Below are 26,639 nucleotides of genomic sequence, written 5' to 3'. Positions count from 1 at the left end.
AGAACAAACAAGGTACTAACCTCTGGGAAGATCCCGCTAGCTGAATCTGCATCTCTTCCGCTTTGGGACTTCCCTGCATCTCCACGTCGCACTCTGAGATCACCATCTCAGCCATCCGACGATCTTTATTACGTGGACAATCTCTCCACTGATGAGGTTGAAGGCAACCAAAGCATAAGCCTTCTCTCCTCGCTTTTTCCCGCTGTTCTGGGTTCAAGGGAGATTTAGACCAAGCCCGGGCTGCCATTGGAGTTACTTTCCTCTTCACTCCAATGGTGGTACTTGGTTTAGGAGTTTCAGCCGGTCTCGCCTGCTTGGCTTGACCACTCGGCTGCGAACCACTCCCTCTACTAGCCCACTTCTTCTTAAACCCAGATTTTTTTGGATACCCATACTGGGTTCCGACCTGTGCAAACCCACTTGGCTTGCTGCCCTTGGCATCCTCGTAGTTCAGGGCTATAGCTATTGCATCATCTAGCGTGTTCGCGTACTTAGCCCGAACTTCCATTTTTATTCGATCATTCAATCCAAATATGAAATCTTTCACTTGGATTGATTGAGGCAGGGGTTCGTCAACCTTCATTACGCTCTCTCGAAACTTATCAGTGTATTCTGCCACTGATAAATTTCTCTGACGAAGGTTCCTATATTGATCCCAAGCTCGGGATGCTTCGTCAGGAGGTAAGAAGTGTTTCCTGAACTCTCTTTGTCTTAGCCTCAGAAGCCGAGAGGTACTCAGCTTTCAAAGTCATATAAAGGAAAATCCCTATTCATTCCTGAACAGATAGCTGAATTCTGCAGAGATCGGAAATGCTTTAGATGTGGGAAAGAGGGGCATATGGCTGCCCAGTGTCCTGAAAAGCCTTCGGGTTCTAAGGAGCAGAATAAGCCACAAGTACCACCGAGACCAATGGTGGGAGCAGTCCCAGATATTTTGGGTAGTACCTCAGACCCAAAGGAAAAGAGCTTTTGCTATCATGGGGAAAGGTAAGAGATCAGCAAGTATTAATCCTATTTGATCCAGGGACTACATACAATTTCATATCTGAAGATTTAGCCCTGAGATTAGGGATAAAAACTGAAGAGCTAGGCAGAGCTCTTGATGCTGATCAAATGTTCCAGGGGAATCCAGTGCAAGTTACTCCTTTGATTGGAAAGCTTCGTGTCCATGTGCAGAGCTATGTAGATCAGGAGGACTTCTTAATTTCTCATCTCAAGCAGCATGATATTGTACTTGGTACACCGTGGTTCCATCGAAAGGAAGTAACGATAGAATAACCTGAGAGGGTGCTGAGTTTTGGTAGTGAGCCACCAAATAGACCACCTTATAGGGTCAGTGCGACTCAGAGAGTGGAGATTATGGCTCAGGTGCAGGACTTGCTGTCCAAAGGGTTGATTCAGCCCAGTTCATCTCCTTTTTGCTCACCGGTACTTTTAGTACAAAAGAAAGAAGGTTCTTTTCGAATGTGCGCTGATTATCGTGCATTGAATAAGATGACCATCAAAAATAGATTTCCGATACCACGCATAGATGATGTGCTTGACCAACTCAGAGGAGCAAAGCACGATAGACTTGAAGAGTGGCTATCATCAAGTCAGAATACAACCACAAGATGTGCATAAGACAGCTTTTCGCACTACATTCGGGTTGTATGAATACCTAGTGATGCCTTTTGGGTTGACAAATGCTCCAACCACATTCAATAGAATGATGGATCGCATCTTCCGAAAGTACAAGCAATTCACGGGTACTTTCTTTGATGATATCCTAGTCTTTTCAAAGACAGAAGAAGAGCACCAGGAACATCTTGCTTTGGTGTTTCAAGAACTTCGAAATCATCAGCGTTTTGCCTCCAGATGCTCTCCAACATGGAAGCAAACTGCTGCGTGGAGGAAATATCCAAGCCGACCTGGCAGCCCAAATATCTAACTGGCACACCCCTCTTAACCCAAGTGAAACCTATGTCAAGCCCCCAATCTGGAGTGTCCTCGTCACTGATCCAAAAGCCATTGAATTTATGCCAATTTATCTGCGCCCCTGCTGCCAAGCAAAATAAATCCAATGCTGTCCTGAAAGAAGTGAGCGTCTATGGTGTGGCATCCAAGTAAACTGCCGTGTCATCTGCCAACTCACTGTCAAGTAGCTCCTCTTCCCGTCTGATGGGAAGTCTTAGCCCAAAGATGTCAGCTTGAGATCTAATATAGATATCCATAGCTTCAGCCACGAACAAAAAAAGAAAAGGAGCGAGGGGGCATCCCTGACGGACTGATCTGAAAATCTGAAATCTCTCACCCCTTACCCCACCAATAAGTACCTGGCTGTGGGCTGATCTGTACAAAGAGGAAACACCTCTGATCCAAGCATCTGTAAGGCCAAAATGTAGAAGGGTGCCCTCCAAAAAACCACAATCTACTCTGTCATAAGCTTTCTCAAAATCCAAGAGTAGAATGGCTAGATTCTAGCCGCTCTGCATGGCCCACTTTGAAGCTTCCCAAAATGAGAAAATGTTATAAAAAATGCTTCTGCCATGCACAAATCCCATTTGAGTGTCATGTATAAGATCTAGGAGAAGGGGCTGCAATTGGAGGCTGATTGCCTTGGCCAGAATCTTGTAACATGCCCCCAAAAGTGTGATAGGCCTCCACTGGGACACTAAATTTCTGCAACCTCCTTTCTGGATACGGTGGATGAGACCCTCTGTAAGCGACCCGGGCATCTCGCCAGAGTCCCAAATGCCCTACAGGGCTGATGTAATGTAGTCTCCAATCATATCCCAAAATGCAATGAAGAAAGAAGGGGTGAGGCCATCCGAACCTGGGCACTTGCCCTTGAGAAAGGCTGAAAGTGCAGTCCTGAACTCTGTGTTGGTGAAAGGTGCATCAAGCAAAACATGCATATCCGGTTTCACCAACATAGGGATGCTCTGCCAAATAACCAGGATCCGCAGTAAGAAGGGCGGCATAAAAATCCGAAGCTATGCGCATGACGTCATCTAGATCTGTCTGTAAAACCCCATGTCAATTAATAAACTGGGATACACTCTCTCTACTATGTCTAGGGCCAAGAGCAGAGAAAAGTGTTTATTGACTCTGCCACCCATCTGAATCCATAAGGACTCTCGTGCATGAAAGGCATACTCTGCTCTCTGATCAAGCAATGTCTGTTGATGAGCCCTTGCTGCAGCAAGGCGCTCCTGAATCCAAGCATCTGAAGGCCGTTTCTGCTCTTTCCTCTGCAAAGCTGCCAACTCCTCGCGAGCACCAATCTCACGTCTGAGAATATCTTGTCTCCTGGTACTAGCAACTGAGTGGTAAAAGTCGCTAATACCAGACAGGGCGGCAATAGCTACATGTGATGGAGATGGCTACCCACCTTGGACATGAGAAACCCATATCTGCAGGGCTGCCTCTGTAAGGTCCTCCTCTGTATACAAGGCATCTGGAATCCTGATGCTGGCAGACCGCCTCTCATGTGAGGCTCTGAGATAGCCAACACAACAGGAAAGTGGTCTGAGATGGAAACTCCAGCAACAATGCATACCGATCCACCTCCGTTTAGTGCCCAATCATCTACATAGAATCTGTTAATGCGTGCATGAATAGGCATCTGCTACCTTCTGTTCAACCAAGAGAACATGAGGGACTGTGGCTGAATAAGAATGGCATCGTCCAACCAAGTATCTCTGCCACAGTAGTGAAAAAGGAAGGCATCCCAAGCTGCTCTCTCCAAAGAGTGAAGTCCTCCTTCTCTATCCCCTTTTTTGTCTGGCGGTAACACAATCATGTTAAAGTCACCTCTAATCACCCATGAATCCGCAATGGGGGCCCAAGAGAGTAAATCCTTCCACATAATGACACGTTTCCCTCTAATGTTGGAGGCATACAGGTTAAGGAAACCAACCTTACGCCCTCCAATCAAGAGAATAATCCACTGAGCCCTAGAGGGGATAATGACTCCGTGTCCAACAACTAAGGGGAGAACCGACTGTGAAACTGAAATAGAAGTGCCTCCCCTAGTGCCCAAGGCAGGCGACCAAAACGTACGGCCGGAAAGCAACTTGCCTGACAATCCCTAGAATTCTGTTTGTGCTCTTGAATAAATAAGACATCAATGGAACCACCAGTAACACCTGGATGAAGCTGATCCCGGATCAACTGTCTGCGGCGGCGATGTGGGATGCCACCTAGGCCCTGTATGTTCCAGCTAACAATCCTCATCGACAGGAGGATGTAGAATGGAACACCTTACCTGACCTAGTGGCGGAAACAACCCCCTCAACAGGGGAAGACCTCCTGCTCGAGGAGAAAGAACCCTGCCACCTGACGAAGAAGCCCTGTCAACAGGGAACCCAATCACTTGCTCACCAAAAGTAGAGGGCACAAGTCCTCCTCTGTGAAATCCGAAGCATCTGTCAAAGTTCCTGTAAATCAGGCCAGACACCAGAGTGCGAAGGATACCTTCTGAGGGAAGAGGATCAATAGTGTAAACCATCCCCTTCCCCCTATCCAAGGGAGGAAGTGAGGACTGCTTAAGATGACCTTGTGTCTGCATGACCGCGGAGATCTCTCTTGACTCGGGGAGAGTATCTGGCACCAAGCCAGATAAAGGTGGACCCGCTGGGTCCAGGAGAGAAGCTGCAACCAAGGAGGAGGTCGAAGCTGAAGCGTCTCGAACTATGTGAGGTGAGATTGGAGGGACAGCCTGAGCTAAATCAGAGACAACTAGTGCATCCTCGTGAACTGAAGGTGGATTCTGCACACGAACCGATGGTATGCGGCGGGTGCCCTTGAAGGTCGTGAGGCACCCGAGGCAAAAGGCGGCGGTACCAAAGGAGCGCTCAGTCGATGAGGAGCACTCTGGCGAGTAGGAGTTGTAGTACCACCCTGAGGAGGACCACCCTGTCGAGGCCGAGGAGCAGGTGTTGGATTTGTACCACCCCCTGTCGAGGCCGTGGAGCGGTAGCTGTACCAGAGGGCTTCTTGGGCCTTTTCTTCTTCCTGGGGCAATCCCTGGCAAAGTGTCCTATGGTCCTGCATATCCTGCACTGGTCCTGCCTGCCTACAATCTCTACTCTCTGGCGAAAAAAGAAACCATCCAGGCGCTGAAGCATAACATGGTCCATCATTTAGGATCCCTATGGAGGACCCTAACTCTAGGTACCCCATCACCCTTGGTTGCCTTTGCTGCAGTCAACGACAACCCAAGGAGGGTGGGATCTCAACAACCACGCCGAAATGCTCCCCAATAATAGAAAGAAGTCGATGGTAAACCTCGGGAAGCCCGGGAAATTTGATGAAGAGCGAAAAATTTTCCTTGTTTGCCTCCACTAGGTCGAAACTAATATGAAGGCATCAAAGAAAATCTTCCTGTGTCCCAGGTGTAAAAACTCTGCTTTGAGCACGATGCTCACAGCCTCTGGAGTGTCAAAGACAACCTGGAAAAAATCTCGTCCCAAAAGATGAACATCTAAAAGTCGTGGAGTGAGGTCTGGGGGAAGAGCCGCAAGCATCCAGTCTCTAGCTTGGGATCTAGAAGGGTCAGACTCGAAGATGCGTGCGATCAACGTGGTAGAGCATTCAATCTCTACGTCCTTCTTGAGCTGTTGTAACTCGTCTTCAGAAAATGTAATAGTTTTCGCGACTGGCGGAGGTGGAATAGGATTGGCTGACGGAATATCCATTGCCAATCGAGGTAAGGAAGCCGATTCGAACACTTTTGAGGCTCCGTCCGCTCCAAAAAGCACTGCGGGAGAAGGAAAGAGGGGAGAGACAAGAAGCAAAGAAGGGGATGGGAAGAGGAAGGGGGTAGAGGAGAGGGCTGAGGCAAGGGGAGAGGGAGCGGGGGAGAGGAGAGGGGGGTAGATGAGAGGGATGAGGTGGAGGGTAGGGAGCGGGGGAGAGGAGAGGGCTGAGGCAGGGGATAAGGAGCGGGGTAGAAGAGAGCAGGGTAGAGGAGAGCAGGGTAGAGGAAAGGGAGGAAGAGGCGGGAGGGGTAGGGAGCAGGGAAGAAGGGAGGCTGAGGCATAGGGAAGGGAGCGGGGTAGAGGGCGGGGTAGAGGTAGAGGGCAGGATAGAGACGGAGGGAAGGGAGTGGGGTACAGGGCGGGGTACAGGGCGAGGTAGGGAGCGGCGTAGAAGGCGGGGGTAGCGAGCGGGGTGGAGGGCGGGGTAGAGGGCGAGGTAGGGAGTGGGGGTAGAGGGCGGGGGTAGGGAGCGGCTGAGAGGCACGGAAGGGGAGCGGGATGAGAGGGGAGGGGACGGGCTGAGAGGGAGAGGAGGAGGAGGGAGGGAGGGGCTAAGAGAGGGGGAGGGGGAGGGGCTGAGGGTGAGGGTGAGGGTGAGGGAGGAAGCGAGGGGCTATCTTGCAATCCTCCAATGCGTAAAATCTTCTTGTTACTTACTATGTTTTGCTGCTCTCTTACCTCAGTATAGAGATCACATTTGTCGATCTTGTTGTGTATTGCTGCTGTAATTTCATGTCCCATGGATTTGAGCTGAGTGTTGACCATTTCTTGGACCTTGACTACACGCTATGGTGTCGGAGCCGCGGTGTTGCATTGCTGTAGGACTTCTTGTATTACCTCTTGTCTGCCTTCATTCTTCATTCTTCTCCAAAGAAGCAATGCGGAGCTTTGCATCTCTGAGTTATCGCTGTAGGAAGTAAATCCGTTCGTGTGGATCAAGCTTACTTTGAAATCTGTGATAAGTCAAAGCATAGGGGGAAGGCGTCGATGCCATGGCGGTGTAGGATGGCTTCTTGGTGGTTGGAGTCGATGGGAAAAGCTTCGTTTTCAGAAACTCCATATTGAAAAGGACCTGCACAATCAGCGACCCCTTTATTTGAGCTAACACCTCAGACTACCCAGGGGCTCAGCTCAGCTTGAGGCTGGGTTAGCTGATGAGAACCCCCCCTGTACGGCGAGCTATAAGCAGGCGGAGGTGGAGGGGCTAGTAGGCGGAGGGGGCTAGCGGATGGAGAGGCTAGGCTAGGCTAGCCGGTGGAGAGGCTAGCAGGCAACGGAGCGGAGAGAGAGCAGGTGGAGAGGCTGAGTGGAGGGAAGGCTGGGCGATGGAGAGGCGAGGCTGAGCGGAAGGCTGAGAGAGTGAAGGCAGCACGTAGGAGGAAGAAGGTGCGAGATAAGATTAGATGTCACATCAAAAGGTGTACAATAAGAGGTGGATGGGGACTTATAGGCCCTCCACATTTCCCACCTTAAAGGCGTCTAAAGGGCCTCTAAATTAGCCCTTTTCCCCCCTTCATTACATTTAAAAAACACATTCTTGATGACCGTTTTCGAGGATGAAAACTCTCTTAAAGGGCGGAGTAATGTTATGACAGTGATATATCTAGAAACATAGTGAGAGCTAAGACCAAATGGGCATGTAAAAGATCAAACTTAGGAAGGATGATCGTAAAGGGATCAGTCTTAGGAAGAAAATCAATAAAGTATTCAATGGTGAGTGTCCATTAGCCGGGGTTCAGTGGGAAGTAGCATAGCTAGGCTAGAGGCCACAAGGTAGTGGACACCACACTAGTGGACACACACGTAAAGAAGGGTTATTAGCTAGGTATGGCATGGTTACCCAGAATAGTAAAATGTATCCAAGGATAGCCTGGGAGACTATATAGAGGCGTAGTTGGGTGCTTCGTCGAAAGCTTACAATCCTCCTATTCTTCCTCTCTTACAAAGGTCCTACCTATCATAGAAGTTATATCAATTTTGTCCATATATAAAGTATATCTATTTGTTGTCCACTTAAAATAGTATTATTTTCCACAATGTTATGACTTTTGTAAATTCCATGTTCATTATGTTGATAACTTTAAAATTTTAACGATTTTACATAGAAAGTTTGGTACTTTGTGTTTAACATTATTTGAGTTTGGAAGTAATTGTACAATTCTTAGATAGTTGGTTAAAGTCTAGTGGCAAGTGTATTACAACTTAGACGTGGATGAGCGTCTACTGTGTAAACAAGGAAAGATGGTGAGAAGCTGAATCCAAGATAACGATCACTTATGTCCTATGAAAATGTGGCTAAAAGGTTACGTTGGTGAGAGTAAGCCTTGTGGACAAAGATACTTGTGTCAGAAATAGCCATTGAGTAGATCTCATGTCAAGATTGACATTGAGGAGTCAAGTTGTGAGTTATGGACAAAGATACTCGTGTAAAAAATAAGCAATGAGTAGATCATTGACATTGAGGAGTCAACTTGTGTACTTGATTGAGTTTCCACTCATAGCTCTCCCTCATGGACAAGGTGTTTTGGTTTTGATAGAAGTCAGGAAAGCCCTATTATTATTTTAAAGGGGGAAGAAAAGAGAAATCTGGAATGATTTTCTAGGATCTAGCAATAAATTCACAAGTCGAAGATAAATCTAGGAACCTACCAAGGTCTATACTCATGATGACACAGATAGGTCATTCATATGGATGGTCTATAGTAATATAAGACAATATAGATACTATTGTATGGATGTATCCGATTTCCTATTTCCCTGCAGAGGGAAGAGCAGAAACAACCTAAGATGCTTGGATGAAACATGACTCTACTTGGGCTCTCTCGGTTCGACAACACTTGGTTGAGTCATGCTCTCTAAATGTTGTACCCGCTTTTCATTATAGACGTGCACATGCCTCTATGGATACTTCCTGGGACATTCTCACAAGCATATGCCTTAGATGGTTCCCTGGTCCATCCCTTACGCACATTGGCCATTAATTGGACAGATACTGTACACACATTGACAGCCATTTGGGTGAGCATGCAGGGATCATCCCACCTCTTCTTCTTTGATAGTGAAGAGACGTCTTCTCTTTGGGGTGAAAAAACCAATACCAATGGACCCTTAATTTCCATGTGGTTGATATAATTTAATATTTTCCAGGTGGATTAGAATCTGCAAAGTTTCTTTAAGTATTATTTGGCTAGTGTTCAGTAGAGCTCATCACTTTACTAGAGCCAATATGATTATGAAATAAGTTTGGGTCGAGAACTTCAGTTGCTTGATACTTTGCAATATCATGGATTGCCTTTTGCAAGGAGTCTTGAATGAAAACATACCCAATGGATTTTGGGTAGTGTAACATATAACTTACTAAATGATCATGGCAATTGGTAAGGTTGTCAATATTATGTTCTTTGACTTTCTATTAAGAAATCTAGTAAGAATGTAATAATCAAAATTTCTAAATTTGCCACATGCATAAAAGACTGATACTTCTCCCTTGTACCTATGGGTATTCAGTTGGATTCGAAGGGATTTCAGAAGAATACTCAACCTAATGGATACTACAATGAATCCAGATCTGAAAGAGAGGTATAGTTTAGTAAACTATCGCTCGGCATTAAAAGATTGCGACACTAATACTGTTAGATAAGAAAATTGTTATGATTCTGAGATGAATCAAAATCAAGATACTCAACAAGATGTTGAATATTGCCTACACAGCTGTAGAATAAGAATTGAGTTAATCAATTCCTGAGTTTACTTAAAGGATTCTACACAAACAGTTCTCAATTTACCTTGCAAGGCAATTATATAGATTCCAAGTTCATTACATATACTACATTACAGATACTACTATTGGAATTTGATTCTAGATGAGAAGTAAAGTCTAGAATCATTTATTAGTTTTCATACCTTGATTTATGCAAGCATAAATCTACTTTAAGGCTGGGAGAATGTTATGTCCATAGGTGGGCTAACTAGGGCCTAACCAAGACTGGAGGGTCTATGGTTAAAGGCTGGCCTAACTTAAGATCTAGGATTGGATCTAGGGATAGGATGTAGTCTAACCTAGGCTTTTAATTAACCCAAGTTTCAAACTAGAGCTAGCGTGGATGAGGTTTAGGTCCAGTGGATTGGGCTAGTCTAAGAATGACCTGGCTCTTCTAGGAGTAGCGAAGAAAAAACTTTATACATGAAGCCTAAAGTTAGGATTAATTGCTAAAGATAGCCAATGGTAGGCCTGTAAGTATGAACCAGGGGCTCAGTATTCGAAGTCGAAAGAGTTGGAGCCTCCTCTAGATGTAGACCTATTGGCCCGAGAGCAGCAGCTAGAGGAAGGGACACCTTGACCTTGAGGCTGGCTAGCTCTCGCGGTGGTCTAGACCTCCGGATCGGGACATACTGAGCCTATGGCTGGGAGGCGAGCTGCTAGCTCAAACCCCCTATGGGGTGCTTTGCGGGGTTGTCCCACGGTATCAAGTCGTCTGGCTTGGGGGCATCTCACTAGTGAGCATACACATGTCCTCTACAGCATATAAATACATTAATTAAATGCTTTGCGGCCATGTCCTCCACCAAAGGCCAGGCATATGAAGCCACCAAAAGGCCACATGGATCAGTAAATAATAAGAACAAATTGTATATCATCTCTTTGCAAGGTTCAGATGAAAAATCAGATCAATCCAAAACTCAAAGGCTTACCCAAGTGATCCTTGGATGCAAGTACACAATCTGATCATTGACATAGTCACACTAGACAAAACAAAATTTCATCTCCAATGAAATACTACAGTACTTACAAATGTGCTGCTGACGCCCACGTAGCTGAGGCAGAAAGCGCACAGCCAGAGATGGAGTACCATGTGGTTGAACAAGTGGTTGTTCCTGGAGCAAGACAAAGACAGGTGCGTGATCTGAACCTTCCAGCTTCAAGCTCCTTCCACCTGCCCATCTGATACAACCTATCCTTAGTTAACAATCATGCCACATTAATGATAAAAATTTATTATGGATATTCGCAGAATAAAAATCGCAAGAGGCATAGTTGTGAGATATATGCATTGCTACTACCGAGGGATAGAATCCTCCTTAAAACGTTTGAATTTGTTCATAATATTACAGTCCTTCATTTCACATCTTGCAAACCCATGGCAATCATCTGTAGCTCCATTAGCCACAGCACTCTCTCTCGAATGCAAGCATGGTCCTGCTGCAAGAATGAGGTCAATGCGTGTTCCCCAATTGAACTCTTCGGCACCTGAAGCCGGTGACCAACATGTGTATGCATCTCTCCTGCAACCAATTACCATTCACACACAAATTTCAATACCAAGTAGCTTTCAGCGAAGAATGTTTACCCTATGACTGATTTTCATGCAATATATACATTGCTTTGAGTTGCATGGTAAAAATATCAATTTCTTGGCTCCTGAAGCATCAAGCAACAGAATAGGAGGCACATGTATTTCCAGACCTACTTATAAAGACTGGATTGCCAATCCATCAAATTAATACTTTCAATAAGTCCTTGATCGAGTTAGCACCTGCGAAGCGGGCTTCCTTAGTAGATTAAGTGTTCATGGTGGCTGCCCTCATTTGAAGAGATCAGCTTATAAGAGTTCATAATTTGAAGGTTTCTAGAGCTGGCTTTTGACATCTGATGAAACAAGTGTGATTTCCAGCTTTGCATTCCAAACGAGATAGTTATGGCTAGATCTATTGTCAGTAAGAGAAAAAGAAAGAAAGAAAAGAGGGAAAGGTTTATTAACGTCTGCAAAAGGCCAAAAAAGCTTATGTGACCAAAGAACTGAAATCAACATGAGTTTACACCCCCATGGAGGGAACCAGAGGTGCTTATTACTACCTCAAAGAGATAACTACTAGCTGATGAACCTAGGAACAACTGAAATGCGTTGCCTCATGAGCATTTCCTCTCATGTCCTAGCATGTCACATATCATTTGTTTGCCATTAGTCATCCAAGTTCCGTCTGGACCTGAATGGGGTCCCATTAGCAGTCTCACTATCTCTGAAACATGTCCGAGATTTATTGCTGGCATTCCCGATTCCTCTTGGTAGGGTTGTGCACATGGACGTTGGAAATCAACTTGACATCGAGATGCACAATGATGGTACCCTGGATGAGGCGGTGCTTGCAGGGCCTGTGTCCAATTTCTTACTAACCTGATGCGTAAAAAAATCAGGGTCACAGTCTTGGCTCTTAATTGCTTCTCCTATGAAGAAGCCTGTGATCTCTTGTTGTCTAAGACCAGTTCCTACAGTAGGTTTCACGAGTCTCGACCTTAGTCGAGTAACCTCATACACAAATATTGCAACACATCTCCGTTCCACCTCTTGTGTGCTGCATAGTGTGCAAAGTCTTAGATCATGTGGCTCCAACCTCATGTCCTGCCCCGAGCTAGAATTGATAAGTTGAAGTCCTAAGCTAGCCCATGGTGATCCGTACTGCATGAGAATGGTGTATCTGTAGATACCCTGGTGCTTGGATCCAACCGCTCTCACTCATGTGGAGGAAATGCTCTCTATAGAGGGCCATCTTGGTCGCATGTGGCTGCAGGGGTCTTATGGATGTATATTTGCCATAGATAGTCTCAAATGATTTAATAAATCTCCAACTATGTTAAGTGCAAGAAGCAGGCACCTAGTGACTATTGATATAGTACTAAATGATCTGTAGACATCCCTTGCGATTGGAATCATCTGGAGACCTGTGTTCCAGAGAAACCCAGCTTATTGCCTAGGGAATCTCTCGTATAGGGGGTAACAGCCAAGTGAGGGGACTATACAACCAGCGAATCCCTCGCAGAGTGAATATGTAGAAAACTCTTGCAGGCCAAGCCTTGCAGAAGCGTGTGACCCTCGCGACAATCACCCTAGAGCCTAGGGTCCCATGCTCCCAGGTGGAGCGCAAGGTGTAGATGATATCCTGCCAAATGGCAACCAAGGTAGCCGAGGGTGGAACCGAATGCTCACCCATCACCACACTACAACGAGCAACCCAAATGTTCCACGACGTGATACTTGCTACTACCTCCCACAGGGTATATCCTCTGGAGGGAATGAGGATCCAAGCTATCAGGAGAGACCGCCTCATGGAGCTCTATCCTCTGAATGCTCTAACCCTGTATCCAGTAAGCTGGAGAGACCTCAACGTGTGACCTTCCTCAGTCAACCAAGCCACCCTCCCCCACGTGTAGTCCCTCTAAACGCTCTGCATGCGTGTCATAATCCTGAGGGCTCCCATCTAGATCCTCTCTGTGCTACGACAGCTCCAAAGACAGTGAGGGATCATCTCCAGAACTCCAACAGGAGAAGCACTGACACTGCCCCTCCAGCCGCATCTGCTCCAACCACGGGCCTATGGGCAAGCCTTCGTGGGCAGCCAGCCTGAAAAGGTAGATCTTCCTCGGCCGCAAATTGGACCATAGATGCATCCAAAACCTGGAACGGACCTCCACAGGCACCCTCTAGGCCACCCAATGCCTCTCTCCCTTGAAGGGGTCCATGTCGAAGAGTCCACATCTGAAGCCTCCTACCAATTTGAGTGGTATAGGAAAAGAAGGGCATCTCGTCCACTTGCTCGGTGAGGCCGATCCTTGAAGCCCAAAACCACTCTCCCGGATCCCACTGGACCTCCCTCAGGGTCCTACCTTCTCAAAGCCAAAGGAACCATCTGGCTCTGGGATGCTGGGAGGATCAATGTGTCACTCCTTCCCCAACCGGCCCACGACTCTGATCATCTACCAATGAATCCCATCTAGACTCCCTGAAATAGGACTCCAGACCCTACACAGAAGAAACCGGGCTGCTTGCTGCCTCACTGAATCATCATCCTCAAAGGGACCCTAGTCTAAGAAGACTGACCCAACCATCCCCTCGCATATGCGCTATGACTCCAAGCCTCACCTCTGCCTCCAAGCCTCGCCTCTGCTTCCATGGGTAATCTGCTCCATTTGCCAAAGGAGCAGGCCGAGCCACTGTCCCACAGTGCCCATCCAATGTGAGTCCGTTGTCCGAGCATACGTCCATCTTGATCCCTGATCTCTGGGAGCCAAATGAGAGGCTGACGACCAAACTCCTCTCTACAACCGGGTTGAGCAGGGATGAGGCCCCTGCTAATTTCTACCAAACCCTATGGAGGCTCCTCATCATGGGGGAACCCTTCCTTGTAAGGGGGGCCTCTAAGAAGATCCATCTATGTGATTGCTGCCACTGCCTCACAGTGCGTGTGGACTTTCTAAGAAGCCCTCGCTGTAAGAGAAGCTTCCAAGGCTCTGCACCAGGGTGTGAGGCCGTGCACCACCAACTTGCCCAAGAGGGCTCTGCTCTGTATCTCTGGATCAATGATACCCAAGCCTCCCAATGCCTGCGGCATAATCACCGTCTGCCAAGCAACACAAGCTCTAGTGTTCCTCGTGCCATCCAAACCTACCCAAAGGAAATTATGAACCAAGCGTCAGAGCTGTCCCCTGCACCCTCTGTGAAAGCACCAGTAGGAGGCAATGTACCACGCCGTGGCAAGAAGGACTTGGTTTGCTACTAAGGCATGGCTTGGTAGGGAGAGTTTGGCCGAGCTCATGTAGAGAAGCTTGCGCCGAACACTCTCAAGAACCGGGGCGATCTGCTTCTCTGCTGTAATATCAATACCCACCTAGCACCTGAGGTATCTCGCTATCTGGCCCCGCGGTATCCAGCGGAGGCCAAAGGCACTCCCCCACTCTCGAATCTCCTATGTCTCCTCATAGCCTATGAAGAAACGGATGGATTTTGTCTAGTTGAACCGTGCACCGGAGGCCTCACAATAACTAGCCAAGGCTCCCCGCCGGACTCTCTCCAAGCTCACTATGGTGCCCTCTACATACAAGGCTATGTCATCTGCAAACTCGAAATCCAACAGCTCTTCCTCCTGCCTCACTGGGAGCCTCAACCCTAGATGCCCGCCACCTGCGATCCAAGTAGTAGCCCAATGCCTCCACCACAAAGAGGAAGAGAAAGGGAGCTAGGGGACAGCCCTGGCCGACCGACCACGGGAGAGAAAAGGCCTCGCCCGTGTGTCCACCTATAAGCATCTAGCTAGGGATCACCGCATAGAGCGCACAGATTCCTCTAATCCATCTGTCTGAGAAACCCAACCTCTACATAGTGCCCTCCAGGAAAGACCACTCCACCCTGTCGTAAGCCTTCTCAAAATCCAAGAGAAGGATGGCCAAAGGCTGTGACTCCCCCTTGGCCCAATCCAATGCCTCCCAGAACGTGAAAATGTTGTCCAGGATGCTGCACTCCTGTACAAAGCCATTCTGTGTGTCATGGATGATGTTGGTGAGATGAGGTCGCAACCACAAACTCAAGACCTTAGCAAGGATCTTGTATACGATGTCCAGCAGGGTGATCAGTCTCCACTGCCAGATGTCTGACCTATCTCCCCCTTTCAGGATCAAACAAATCCACCCCCTGCTCAAGGACTGAGGAAGGGAGCTAGTGTCGAAAAACTCCTAGCAAGCTAAGCGAAAAGGGCTGGCAATGATCTCCCAAAAGTTATGAAAGAAGGCCAAAGTCAAACCATCTTCGCCATAACACTTCTGGTTCGGAAGGGCCTTGAGGGCTTCCCAAAGCTCCTCATCCGTGAAAGGCTCCTCCAGACTCCTGCACAACTCTGTCGAGACTACTATCGGAACATGGTCCCAAACTAACTCACGGGCCACAAGGCAAGCTCAAGTCACCCTCTCGACCGCTGTAGAAATCCGTGGTCAGCTCTAAAATCTCTTGTAGATCAGTGTGCAAGATGCCCTGCAGATCCCGTAATCGTTGTAGCTACGTGCATGCCGATCGACATCCAGTGGTCTGAAAAAAACTGCTTTGTCATCCTATCCCCTTGCTGTGAACCCAGTGGGCCTAAGTGGAGTGGTAGGAAAACTCATCCCGTAGAGCCTCCTTGTGTTGAAGCTCAAGGCGCGCACTCTCAAATCTATCCCTGAGCCACAGGGATCATGTGTCCTATTCCCTGACCTCTCTATGGAGGCGAGGTCTTGGCGCAATGCACACTTGCGCTCCTAAAAAGCCCTCCTCCACCGAAGGGCGTGAGCCTAGCTGCTCCTCTGAATCACATCTGCCACCCACGAAGCCCAGCTCTCGCAGGGTTATGACTCTGGTTGCTGCAAAATCTCTGCAATAACCAGCTGAACCTCCTCATCCTCCAGTAGGTCCTCTGGAATGGGACCCCCTTTTGGGGAAGACCACAGCGAGGCTGCTCTAGGTATAATACTGTTGGAGAGTGGTATGACATTGTGGTGCTTGCTAGAATCCCTGTAGAGCCAACTCTGTGGAGTGCCCAGTCCCCGATGTAGAAGCGATGCAGGCTCTCAGCAATCCATCATGTCGCCTCTGGCCGAATGAGAAGAGAAGGCTGCCAAGGATCCTGCTGAACTCCGCCTCTCTCCACGGGTCTCTGCCACTGATCGTGAGGATGGACTGCTTCCACGTGCTCCGCTCTACGAGGCACCCCCTTTCTTGTCCCCCCCGAACTCCAGGTTATTGAAGTCTTCTCCAACGATCCTAGAGTCAGACACTTTGTCAGACTCCTCCAAAAGGCAAGACGGTGCTATCTACACGCCGGGGCATATACATTTAGATCTGAGGTGAACATTGAACCAAGAGTTTATGCTATTCATTCAGCCAAACTGGTGCATGGATGTGTCAACTGGTGCAGTGGTACTTCTGCAATTGGAATATTCAGCATCAAGAGGAACTAGAACCTGAAGATGAGATTTAAGTTCTGATTCATAAGAGATCGTGTACTATCAAGAGAAGACTAATTGCAGATTATGAAGAGGGGATGCACATGCAGAAGTAAAAGAGAAAAGTATACGCAAGAGAAAGAGACAAGAGACGAATCCAAAAGAGGACTTCTGCCAATTCAAGCAGGAGGGAGTGTCATGACAAGAGAAATCACTAATCCGTGATTAATAGACATTAGGACAGTGTTATATATATATTATACGCCAATGGTGCGACAAGTATTTGTATTTATGATGGACACCGACCAAATTGTTATGGTGGTGAATCATGTAAGTAGATAGGGCTAGTCGAGCTGGAGCCACTGCTTTAGATGGCATCAAATATGGACATGTGACACTTATTTAATTAATAAAGACGTGCACCCATGTGTCTAGGTCCTAGGGGCAATAGGAAGGGAAGGGTGCATTAAGGTGCATTGAATGGTAGATGCATGGGTCATAGGCTAAGGGTAGGTGCAAATGGGAAGATGGAACTTGAGTGATCTCAATGGACATTAATGAAAGGGTATCACCCTTCATTGTGAATCTCACGTAGCATTCTCTATTCACATTGCATTCGTCCTCCATCTCTCTCCCACCTTGCATGTAGATCAAAAAGAGAAACAAGTACTCTCACGAGGGCGCTCTTCCCCCATTGGAGGGCCAATTGGCATTTAAATTCTGCATGCATTGCACACATTTGCATTTCTTAAATCTTCACATGGTCAAGAATGTCGTAGAGTATAAGATCCTTGATAGACATGGTGATCACCATTCCAAGATCTGCATCCAAAATTCTTTGGAACTAATACTATGCAAGATGCTTAAGAGCTCTTTTTAATGGTGCACAAGAAACTGCAGTTTCTTCTGTCTCACTAACTATAAGTACTCTCTAGGTGTCCTTGGTTGGTTTCAGAGTGCCAATGTTGCCTTAGTGCTTTGCACTCGTCATCATACCAACTATGTTGAGGCATACATCCCTCGAGCTACTTTACATTTTGTGGATCGTGTATAGAAAGAAACTTTGTGTCACGATGAGGAGAAGAGCTTTGGCATCTATGTCTGGTTGCCCATCTATGTGTTCTAATAGATTGGCAAGATAGCTACCATATATGTGATCTAGGGAGTAGTCAAAGTCATACTGGTAATATGTGGATGCAGGGGACCTGTGTGTGTCTTGGATGGGTTGGCACAGCGTTGAATCGAAAGATGGGTGGGATGAACGCAAGGGATCCCATGACGTGGTCAACTACACTTCCATGTGAGCAACATGTGCATCTCTCAAAATCCTAGCCATCCCCACAATCCATTGTAGATGAGCAGCCCATAAGTGGTACACATGTCCAGTAACTATCTCCCCTACAGTGTGATTGCAAAATCTGGCATGTACAACCTCTGATCTGTGACTAAATTCTCCCGAAAGTGGTTGGGAGTATTATGCCATCCTCTTGGAAATCCAGGATCTGCCCGAGTGTCCCTAACCTCAGGCATTGAAATCCCCCATAAGCAAGACCTCTCCTTGCTGCATGTACGTCTAGAAGTCGTCATAGGATGTGAAACCTGTCCCCTCCTAGAGGCTGTCTTGGCATAGTTTGGTGTCTATGCGGGGAGTATCATGTTGCAATGTACACTCATGATTCCGATCCACATGTAGCAGGCATGCTCATTGGTGTCTGTGACTGTGACATATGCCTAAAGGTATGAGCGGAAGGCAACTGCCACACTGCCTGAGCCATGCACTCCCCAATCAATGCTGGTCTCTGATTGATATGTGTCTGGACAGCCATGTGTAGCCATGCACTATGGGCACCCCCCTCTATCGACTCTAGTGTGTCTCAATATAAACAACAAGTCCCTATTTGGGATGAGTTGGGGTTTCCATTTCTGGATGATGAGCCAGTCATCTCTATACACCTCCCATTTGCCTTGATCCCTTGCCTCCAGTACCTTCTTGATATCCGCATAAGTATGAGATCTTCATACATGAAGATTGAGTTCCTTTACAATTACTCTCTTCATGAGAACCTCTTGTCTAACGTTAGCATGCTTGGATTTTTAATGGTCATGGCTTCTCTCTTGTGTCTCCTTCCTCACTCTCTAGGCATTTTCAATCTCATCAGTTGCAACCAAAGTCATACGAAAGAATTTCCGAGTAGAGGGCTGATTGCGTCCTCCTTCTTGCCCACCATCTTGCTGTTCAAGGGTTTGCTTTTCCTTTGGGTGTCTTGGATAACTTTCAAGGGTTTGTGTCCCTTGACTACTTGTGACCAAGATTTCGCATCCTTGGAATGCTCTTCCATCTTAGCTGTCACTTTTTCTTCCAATTCCTTGGATTGCTCTAGGAATTGTCCTTGACTGGTCTTAGCTCTTCCACACATAGTTTAAGTGCTGCATTTTCATATTAGAGAATTCCCACAGCATCAGAATCTGCCCCATCCATGGCTCCATGTCGGAGCTCTAGAATCTCTAGTTCCAAAGCCTTTATGCATGAGGCTTGTTTATCCATTGATTTCCTCAAAGCATCATTTTCCTTTTTATCAAGCCTTCATGGATTTTCTAGATGAGTGTCTAGCTTGTCCATGCGAAGGGAGATGCAATCCTCCATTTTGGTGACAAAGTCTCAAGTATTGTTCGCTAGTGGATCTAGTTGTGGGAGGCCTCTTCCAGGGCTGTTTTGTGCCTTCCCAATTGTCACTTTGTAGCACTTCCAGATGCAGAAGAAACCTCACAAATGCCTCAGCTAAGGCCTACGAAAGATAGTTCCAGGGGGGTTGTAAGCATCTATGTTACGGGAGTATTGGGTGATCATGTAGGAACATAGCCGGGCTTTTTATCAGAGTTAGTGGGAGTTTTTTCCCCTAGACAGTCCCCCCCCCCCCCCCCCTCCTCCCCCCCAAAAAAAGGCAGTTTATTGGTATACTATGTATCTTGTGATGTGACACATTCGAGTCAGTGCACCAAAACCGCTCTTGAGAAGATTGTCATGCCATCTCATAGTACAAAGGGCATCTCGATGCAAAGCACTCCTCTGTCTCAGTCTAGTACATATCACATAAAGTGCTGATCCATCTCTCACATGAGATGCCCCCTGCCTATCTTGTCTTAACTTGTAGCTTGTGAGAATATATCTCCAACTGTCCAATCGAGATCCTCAGCGCATGTGGGAGATGAGTCTGGGCGTAGCCCTCTCAGATCCGCAAGCAGTGATCTTTGAAGAAGCTGAGTTTTACGAAAGCTTAGGAAGCTGAGTTTTACGGAAGCTTAGTCAAGTCTTGTACATGTGGAGCTGCAATAAATTGTTGGAGAGTGTGAAAGCAAGCACACCAGTCCTGGAGCAGGAAAACGAAGTGGATAAGATTGATTGAGTAGATCTAGAGACATGGATATCAGCTCATACGAGTGCAGAGGAGAGCACACGTCGGATGAGCTCATCTTGTCTATCCTCAGCAGACTAGTGGAGTTGGTCCCATAGACAGCACACACAAGTCCAGTCACTCGGATGGATAGCTGATGTGTTAGCCGGGCCTCCCATTGTTGCCCTTTACATTTGGATTCACTCTCTTGCAGCAATAGCGCGATATATCTATTTTTTTCCTTCTCAGAGACCAGCCTTGGGTATGTGGCCATTTTTAGTGGGCCTTTCCCGTAGCTTTCATTGTATCTGGGTTTTTTTTTCAAGTCTCATGGCAGTGATCAAGTACAAGGTAAGAATGTGACACTAATCACCAAAAGGAAGTTTAATAGCTGGCAAAAGCCTTCAAACTTTGAAGTAATATATACCTTTGTAAGACTAGAATATATTCAATCATACAAATTTAGATTTATCTATTTTTAAGGTTGCTATAACGGGGGGAGATGGGGGGGAAGAAAGAAATTGCAGCATTCAATGAGCTGAAGGAAAAATTATGCTCTGATCCTGTTATCATTTTGCCAGACTTGGGAAAACCTTTTGTTCTTCAATGTGATGCAAGCGGAAACAGTGTTGGTGGAATACTTATGCAAGAAGGTAGAGTGGTTGCATATGAGAGCAGGCTGCTCCCAGATGCTGAACACAACATGAATATGTATGAGCAAGAATTGGTAGATGTAGTACATGCTCTTACTATGTGGAAGCACTATTTATAAGGTGCTGATTTTTATGTGCAAACTGACCACCAATCGCTGCGGTACTTTCTCACTTAGAGAAAGTTGTCAGAGAAGCACATGAGATGGGCAAACTTCCCTTGCATTTTTCATTTTCAGATTGTTCATGTGGCTAGAAAGAAGAATGTAGTGGCCGATGCACTTTCCAGAAGGCTACGTACTAACACTATGTCCAAGAAACCACAGGTATCTGCAGTTACTATTGCTTATCACAGGTATCTGCAGTTACTATTGCTTATCCATGAAGGAGCAGTATGCTACAGATGATGCTTTTGCATGTATTTATGATCAGCTTATGGAGGGCAATCGGCATGATCATTATACTCTCAAGGAGGGATTCATGATGATGCATGGTAAGCTATGTGTGATGCCGCCATTGAGGCATAAGGTGATCACTGAAAGCCATGCCCCACCGTATGCAGGACATAGGGGTATTGAGGCCACAACGAAGCAGTGGAGCACTATTTTTATTGGCCTTCTCTACGGAAGGATGTTGAGGCTTATGTCACGACATGTATCACTTGTCAGAAGGTGAAGTATGAGAGGCAGAAGCAGCCCGGTTTACTCCTTTGCCCATACCATATAGACCATGGCAGAGCATCGTTATGGATTTTGTTTTTGATCTCCCTCATACACCGACTGGTCATGATGACATATGGACTACAATTTGTAGATTTAGCAAATAGGCTCACTCCATTCCAGTGAGGAAGAAAATAACAGCTGAGCAGATGGCAAAAGAATTCTTGAAGTCTATCTTCAAGTACCATGGGATGCCTGAGTCTATCGTGAGCGATAGAGATCCACGGATGTCTGGTATGTTCTGGAGAGGCTTGTTTGATAACATGGGTACCTCGCTGCAGTGTTCATCTTCATATCATCCACAGACTGATGGCCAGTCAAAAGAGGCAAATTCTACAGTGTTGGATTTGATGCATTGTTATATGTCTGAGCACAAAGCAAAATGGGAATAGTATTTGCCACTGATTGAGTATGCATACAAAAGCACAGTGCATTCTTCCACAGGTAAAGCACCGTTTGAAATAGTGGAAGGTGGGAAAAAGGTTCCTCCTATTTTGCATACAAAAGAGAAGATATTTGTGGCTGATCAGTATGTGGAAGACTTGCGGACAGTGTATGAAAAGGTTAAGTATACAAAAAAGAGCTGCAAATAAGCATCACCGGAATCTGGTCTTCAAGAAAGGTGACTGGGTATTGCTGTGTTTTCTTAAGGCACATCTCATGAGCAGGAGAGGGAAGGTAAAGCTGTATACCAAGCTGAGCATGAGGTACTACGGGCCCTTTCAAGTTCTTGAGTAGATCAATGAGGTAGCTTACAGGCTGAAGATAGCTTACAATGCTTTCCATATTAGCTTGTTGAAGCCTTTTCATGGAGAAGAGCCACAAGATATGCCATTTGAAGAGCAACTTGAAGTTGATGAGCAAGATGAAGTCTTGATTCCTGAGCAAATTGTAAGGATCGGAAGATCAAAGGTAGAGTTTCCAGGCACTATCGAGTGAAGTGCAAGAGTTATCCTGCAAACGATGCAATCTAGTTGGAGGAGGATGAATTGGTAGATTCACCACAAGTTTTACAGCTCTACGTTGAGGCATTGGGTCTCGAGCCTAGTGCGGTAGTAGCGGCTCATCCCAGTTCAGCAGAGCACAGGTCTGGAGCAATTACCAGATGCTCAAGAGGGGGGTAGCACCTCCGCTCCCACAGTGCAGACAGGCTCGCAGGATATCCAGAGGTTGCTTGGTGACACTGCGGTTCCACCCGAGGCATTGATGCTGACAGTGTTTCTGCCATGAGACTTCTATGATGAGTGGTCATGACACTCCAGACAGTTGATACAGTGGATACACTGCCATATGGATGGATCTGCAGTCCTATCGTATGTGCATTGTATATTGTACTTCATGTGATGTTGTACTATGGATTATGGGCTGTTTATGCCTATTGTGATACCCTTCTATATTTCCTGTACTTTTGGGACAGCAAACATGATAATTTGCTGTTTCAAGAGGGAGGTATGTCACGGGGACGTGATGGCGACTAATCGCCACAGATTTGGCCTAGGGGTGCCAAGCTAGGGGCATTAATTAAATGTCCAAAGGGTACCTATGATTAAATGTGCAACAAGTGCAATTCCTAGTGCCATTAACTTGGCTCCATTCACTAGGGTCATGTCTTAAAAAGTGACCCCCTAGAGGTTCCATTCACTATGCTCATGTCTTAAAAAGTGACCCCCTAGAGGAATTAAATGCCTACGTCCACCTTGGGTCAAACTTTGCCATGTGTGTGTGTGTGTGTGCGTGTGTGTGCGTGTGCGTGTGTGTGTGTGTGTGCGCGCGTGTGTGTGTGTGTGTTTGGCTGAGTGTGTGTGTGTGTTCGCTACCATGCATGTGTGTGTGTGTGTGTGCGCGCGTGCGTGCATGTGAGCGACGGTGAGTGCAGGCACCCGAGACCCCCCTAGGTCATCTCCCCCTCCGTCCGTACATTCGTACGATCGCCGTACGGACGCTCCCGGTGTGCAGGACCGTACACTTCGTCGTCCCCCCGTACGTCTCTACTTTACCCATCAGCCCTTCCGTACGACGTGACACCGTCAGTGTACTCAGCTTTTCCGTACCACCCCGCCTCTTTCCGTACAATCTCGTACATCTTCGTCAGCACTCCTTGTCCGTACAGAATACTGTTGTACGATCCTCTGTACAGAATCCCGTACAACTTTCCCGTACAGTTTTTTTCGTACAGTGCTCTCCGTACAGTTTTCCTCCTGCTGTTTCGTACAGCCTATCCTGCACAGGCCTTCCGTACAGCTTCTCCGTACAGCCTCTGCCATACTGTTCTGCACCTTCTCCCGGTGCCTTTCCGTCCAGTTACACTGTCTACTTTGTCTTTTCTCTGCAGATGCCAAGCGTCATCCTTCTCAGCCTGCATCTCAGGATGATGAGCTCACTCTGGAAGCTCAATATGTGTTTGATACACTTAAGGATGACTTTCAGCAGTCGCGACAAGAATGGGGCAAACCAGTTCCGGAGGTCACATACAAATTGAAATTGCCCTCCCTTGTGAATCCTCTCAGGAAGCTATCTCAAACCGCGGTAATTATTTTCTTTCTAGGAAGAATCCCAGCTGCCAGTGATGTTGCGCAATGGATCAAGTCTATCCTTGGAGGATGCTTTGTAGAGGATGTATATTTTGCCTCCAGAGGCTTTTATGAGGTGCATTTATCTGATGCTTTCTGCAAGCAGAGGCTCCTTGAGCTTTCTCCCCTCTTTTATGGGAAGCAGATGGTACATGCCATGCCTTGGTCCCCAAACAAGGATTACCAAAGTCTTATACGCCATCATTGTCCTGTATGGGTTGAGGCTGTTAACTTCCCGGACTATATGCATGAAGAATTGCCTGGCCTGGCCGCTTCATTGGGACAGGTCATTTGCCCTCCATGCCCCATGGGAAATCGTAACAGATTCTGCATCCTCTAAGACACTGACATACCTACCCCTCCTTCTATTGCAGTGGAAGTTGAGGGTGTGCAATTGGGGAAAAAGTTTTTTGACTTGAAATGGGGTGTATTTGCAGGCGCTTGCTTTGCCTGCCACAAGTTTGGGCATCTAGCCTCTGAATGCCCAATGGTTCTGCATCAACCCCCTCCTAATGCCTCGCCACCTCAGACAAGGGAAAAGAATGAGAATTTGCAAGTTAAGCTAGCAACTCGAAATGGAGCAAAGAATGCTAAACCAGTTAATCAGGTGCAATCACTTGTTGGAAAAGAGAAAGAAAAAGAAAAAGAGAAGATGAAGGAATCTGTGGGGACAGATCGGGATGGTTTTCAACAGCCAAAGAAGGTGATTGTATTGAAGCCACGCCCCTTTCAATCTCAGCAATGGGATGCTTCTTCTCCCTTACCAGGACAGGCTTCTACTTCAGCTCCTGTCCTTCAAAATTGGGTGGGGGTTTTGAAGAAGGGTATCCCCATATGTGATTCTGAAGAAGGGGAGAATGCCATATCTTTCATAGATCATGAAAGCCTGCAACCCATGCAGGCAGAGGCTTTGCCTCTCTGATATCTTGTTTCATACTTATACTATACTGTATATATCTCTTTCATGCATCAAACACTTAAATGCTTTACATACAATGTACAGAGCCTCTGCAATGTCTCAAAGTGGAGGCTTTTCTGGAATTATGTACATAAAATGCAGCCAGATATTGTTTGTTTGCAAGAGCATAATCAACACTCTAAGGCTGGTCATCATGATCACTTTGGCGGCTATGATATTTATTATGCTGGTACCACAACCTACTCAGGTGTATGCATAATGGTCAGACATGAGCTGGACCCTCAGTTAGCATTCAATGACAGCAGTGGCCGATGGATAGTCATACAATGTAATGTCAATGGTGACATTCTTAAGCTTGCATCAGTATATGCCTCCCAGACTTCTGCCATGAGGGCTTCTCTATGGGAATCTTTAAGCAAATATCCATGGAGATCTAATGCATTTATCTGTGGAGATTTTAACAATTCTCCTCTGCTAAGAGATAACACCACTTCACGATCTCATATGCTTTCATCGGAAAGACAGAAATGGGATAGAATGCTTCTCTCTGTGCAGGCTGAAGATTTATGGCTTCTTCTACAAGGATTAGTGCCCGGATATACTTTCCATCATAATGCATTTACCACATACTGGGCAAGGCTTGACAGATGGTATCTGTTCTATCCACAACAATATGCAGATTTCAGCCTTCATCTCCTCATAGATTTCTCATTGGGATTGTCAGATCATGCCCCATTATGGTTAAATCTGCAATTTGGTATGCCACTGGATGATTTGCCGACTCTCTCCAGCAGATTACTGCATGTTAATCAGGCTTATCTTCGACATCAATATTTCCAGCAAATGATCAGATTTGCAATTCATCCCTTGCTTTTGCATGCTCAGGAGGACATGAATTATGCTTGGGACAGCTTTGTCTCTCGTATACAGAATGTCATTAGGGACTATGGAAAATGGCACATGGCTACATGGAGGAATGAGGTCAAATGGGCAAAAAGGACAGCACAACAGCTGACTGAATTTTCACATTTAAGGCCTCTTTTTGAATCAGAAAATGATTCCCTCTCACAAGCCCGGATCAAACTGACTGATAATGATCAGCGGAAATTGCACAAATGGCAGATTAGAGCAAGAATGAAACCCCTCATGGATAAGGGCTGCTCATCAAAAGCCTTCTTCCAGGGCCTGCATGCCACTCGAAAGAAAAACTCATGTCTAAGGGTCAGGAAACTAGATGGATCTTGGACGCACTCTTTCTCTGATCTCCAAGATGAATGCCAAAATTACTTCCAGACACTGTTCTCTATCCCTGGCTCCCCATCAAATCAAATGACTGATGCAAGGACTGAATTTCTTCAATATGTTTCTAGGATAGTGAAAATGGATGATGCTCTATTATTTGAGAGACCTTTTACTGACACGGAACTTGAGAATGCATTGTCCCATCTCGGCAAATACAAGTCCCCTGGCTGGGATGGTCTTACGGTGGAATTTTATATTTCTTTTTGGGATGATTTGAAAGATGTTCTCTTACAAATGATCAATGTTGCCTGGCAAGAAAATCAATTGCGGCACCTCTGGAAGCATGGCATAATCAAACTTGTGCCAAAAAAAAATCTTTGTGATCATATGTCAGATTGGAGGCCTATTACTTTGATGCCTGTAGTTTACAAACTCATTGCCAAAATGATTGTGTATAGGCTTCAAGGGACTCTGAACGCGGGCCTTCATCCTCATCAGTATGGATTTGTGCCGCGAAGACAAATTCATGACAATATCTCCAATGCATTGACTGCAATTGAATATGCTAAGTACTCGAATCAAGATGTGCTCATATTGCAGGTAGATATCTCTAAGGCATTTGATATTGTTCAATGGGATTTTATCTCTCAAACCATGAC

The 26,639-nt window shown here is 46.4% G+C and overlaps 1 protein-coding gene across 3 annotated transcripts in view; it reads right to left on the bottom strand.

The window, feature by feature from the left end:
- The window catches only part of LOC147906243 (endonuclease/exonuclease/phosphatase family protein), a 105,331-nt gene that overhangs the window by 17,428 nt on the left and 61,264 nt on the right, over window positions 1-26,639 (bottom strand). For 2 of the 3 annotated variants that reach the window (XM_087377374.1, XM_087377383.1), the window contains 2 exons: window positions 10,806-11,027; window positions 10,535-10,686 (listed from right to left, as the gene is read on the bottom strand). In XM_087377374.1, coding sequence (XP_087233500.1) covers window positions 10,535-10,686; window positions 10,806-11,027 — 374 coding nt within the window. The remainder of the gene's footprint in view (window positions 1-10,534; window positions 10,687-10,805; window positions 11,028-26,639) is intronic. The other variant, XM_087377389.1, reaches the window with a different exon arrangement.

The sequence above is a fragment of the Dipteris shenzhenensis genome, chromosome 1, assembly GCF_047967505.1.
Source record: "Dipteris shenzhenensis isolate YYH24624 ecotype China chromosome 1, Dip_SZ_1.0, whole genome shotgun sequence".
NCBI lineage: Eukaryota > Viridiplantae > Streptophyta > Polypodiopsida > Gleicheniales > Dipteridaceae > Dipteris > Dipteris shenzhenensis.
Note: the sequence above shows the minus strand (reverse complement) of the source record. Positions and strands in the feature narration are given on the sequence as shown.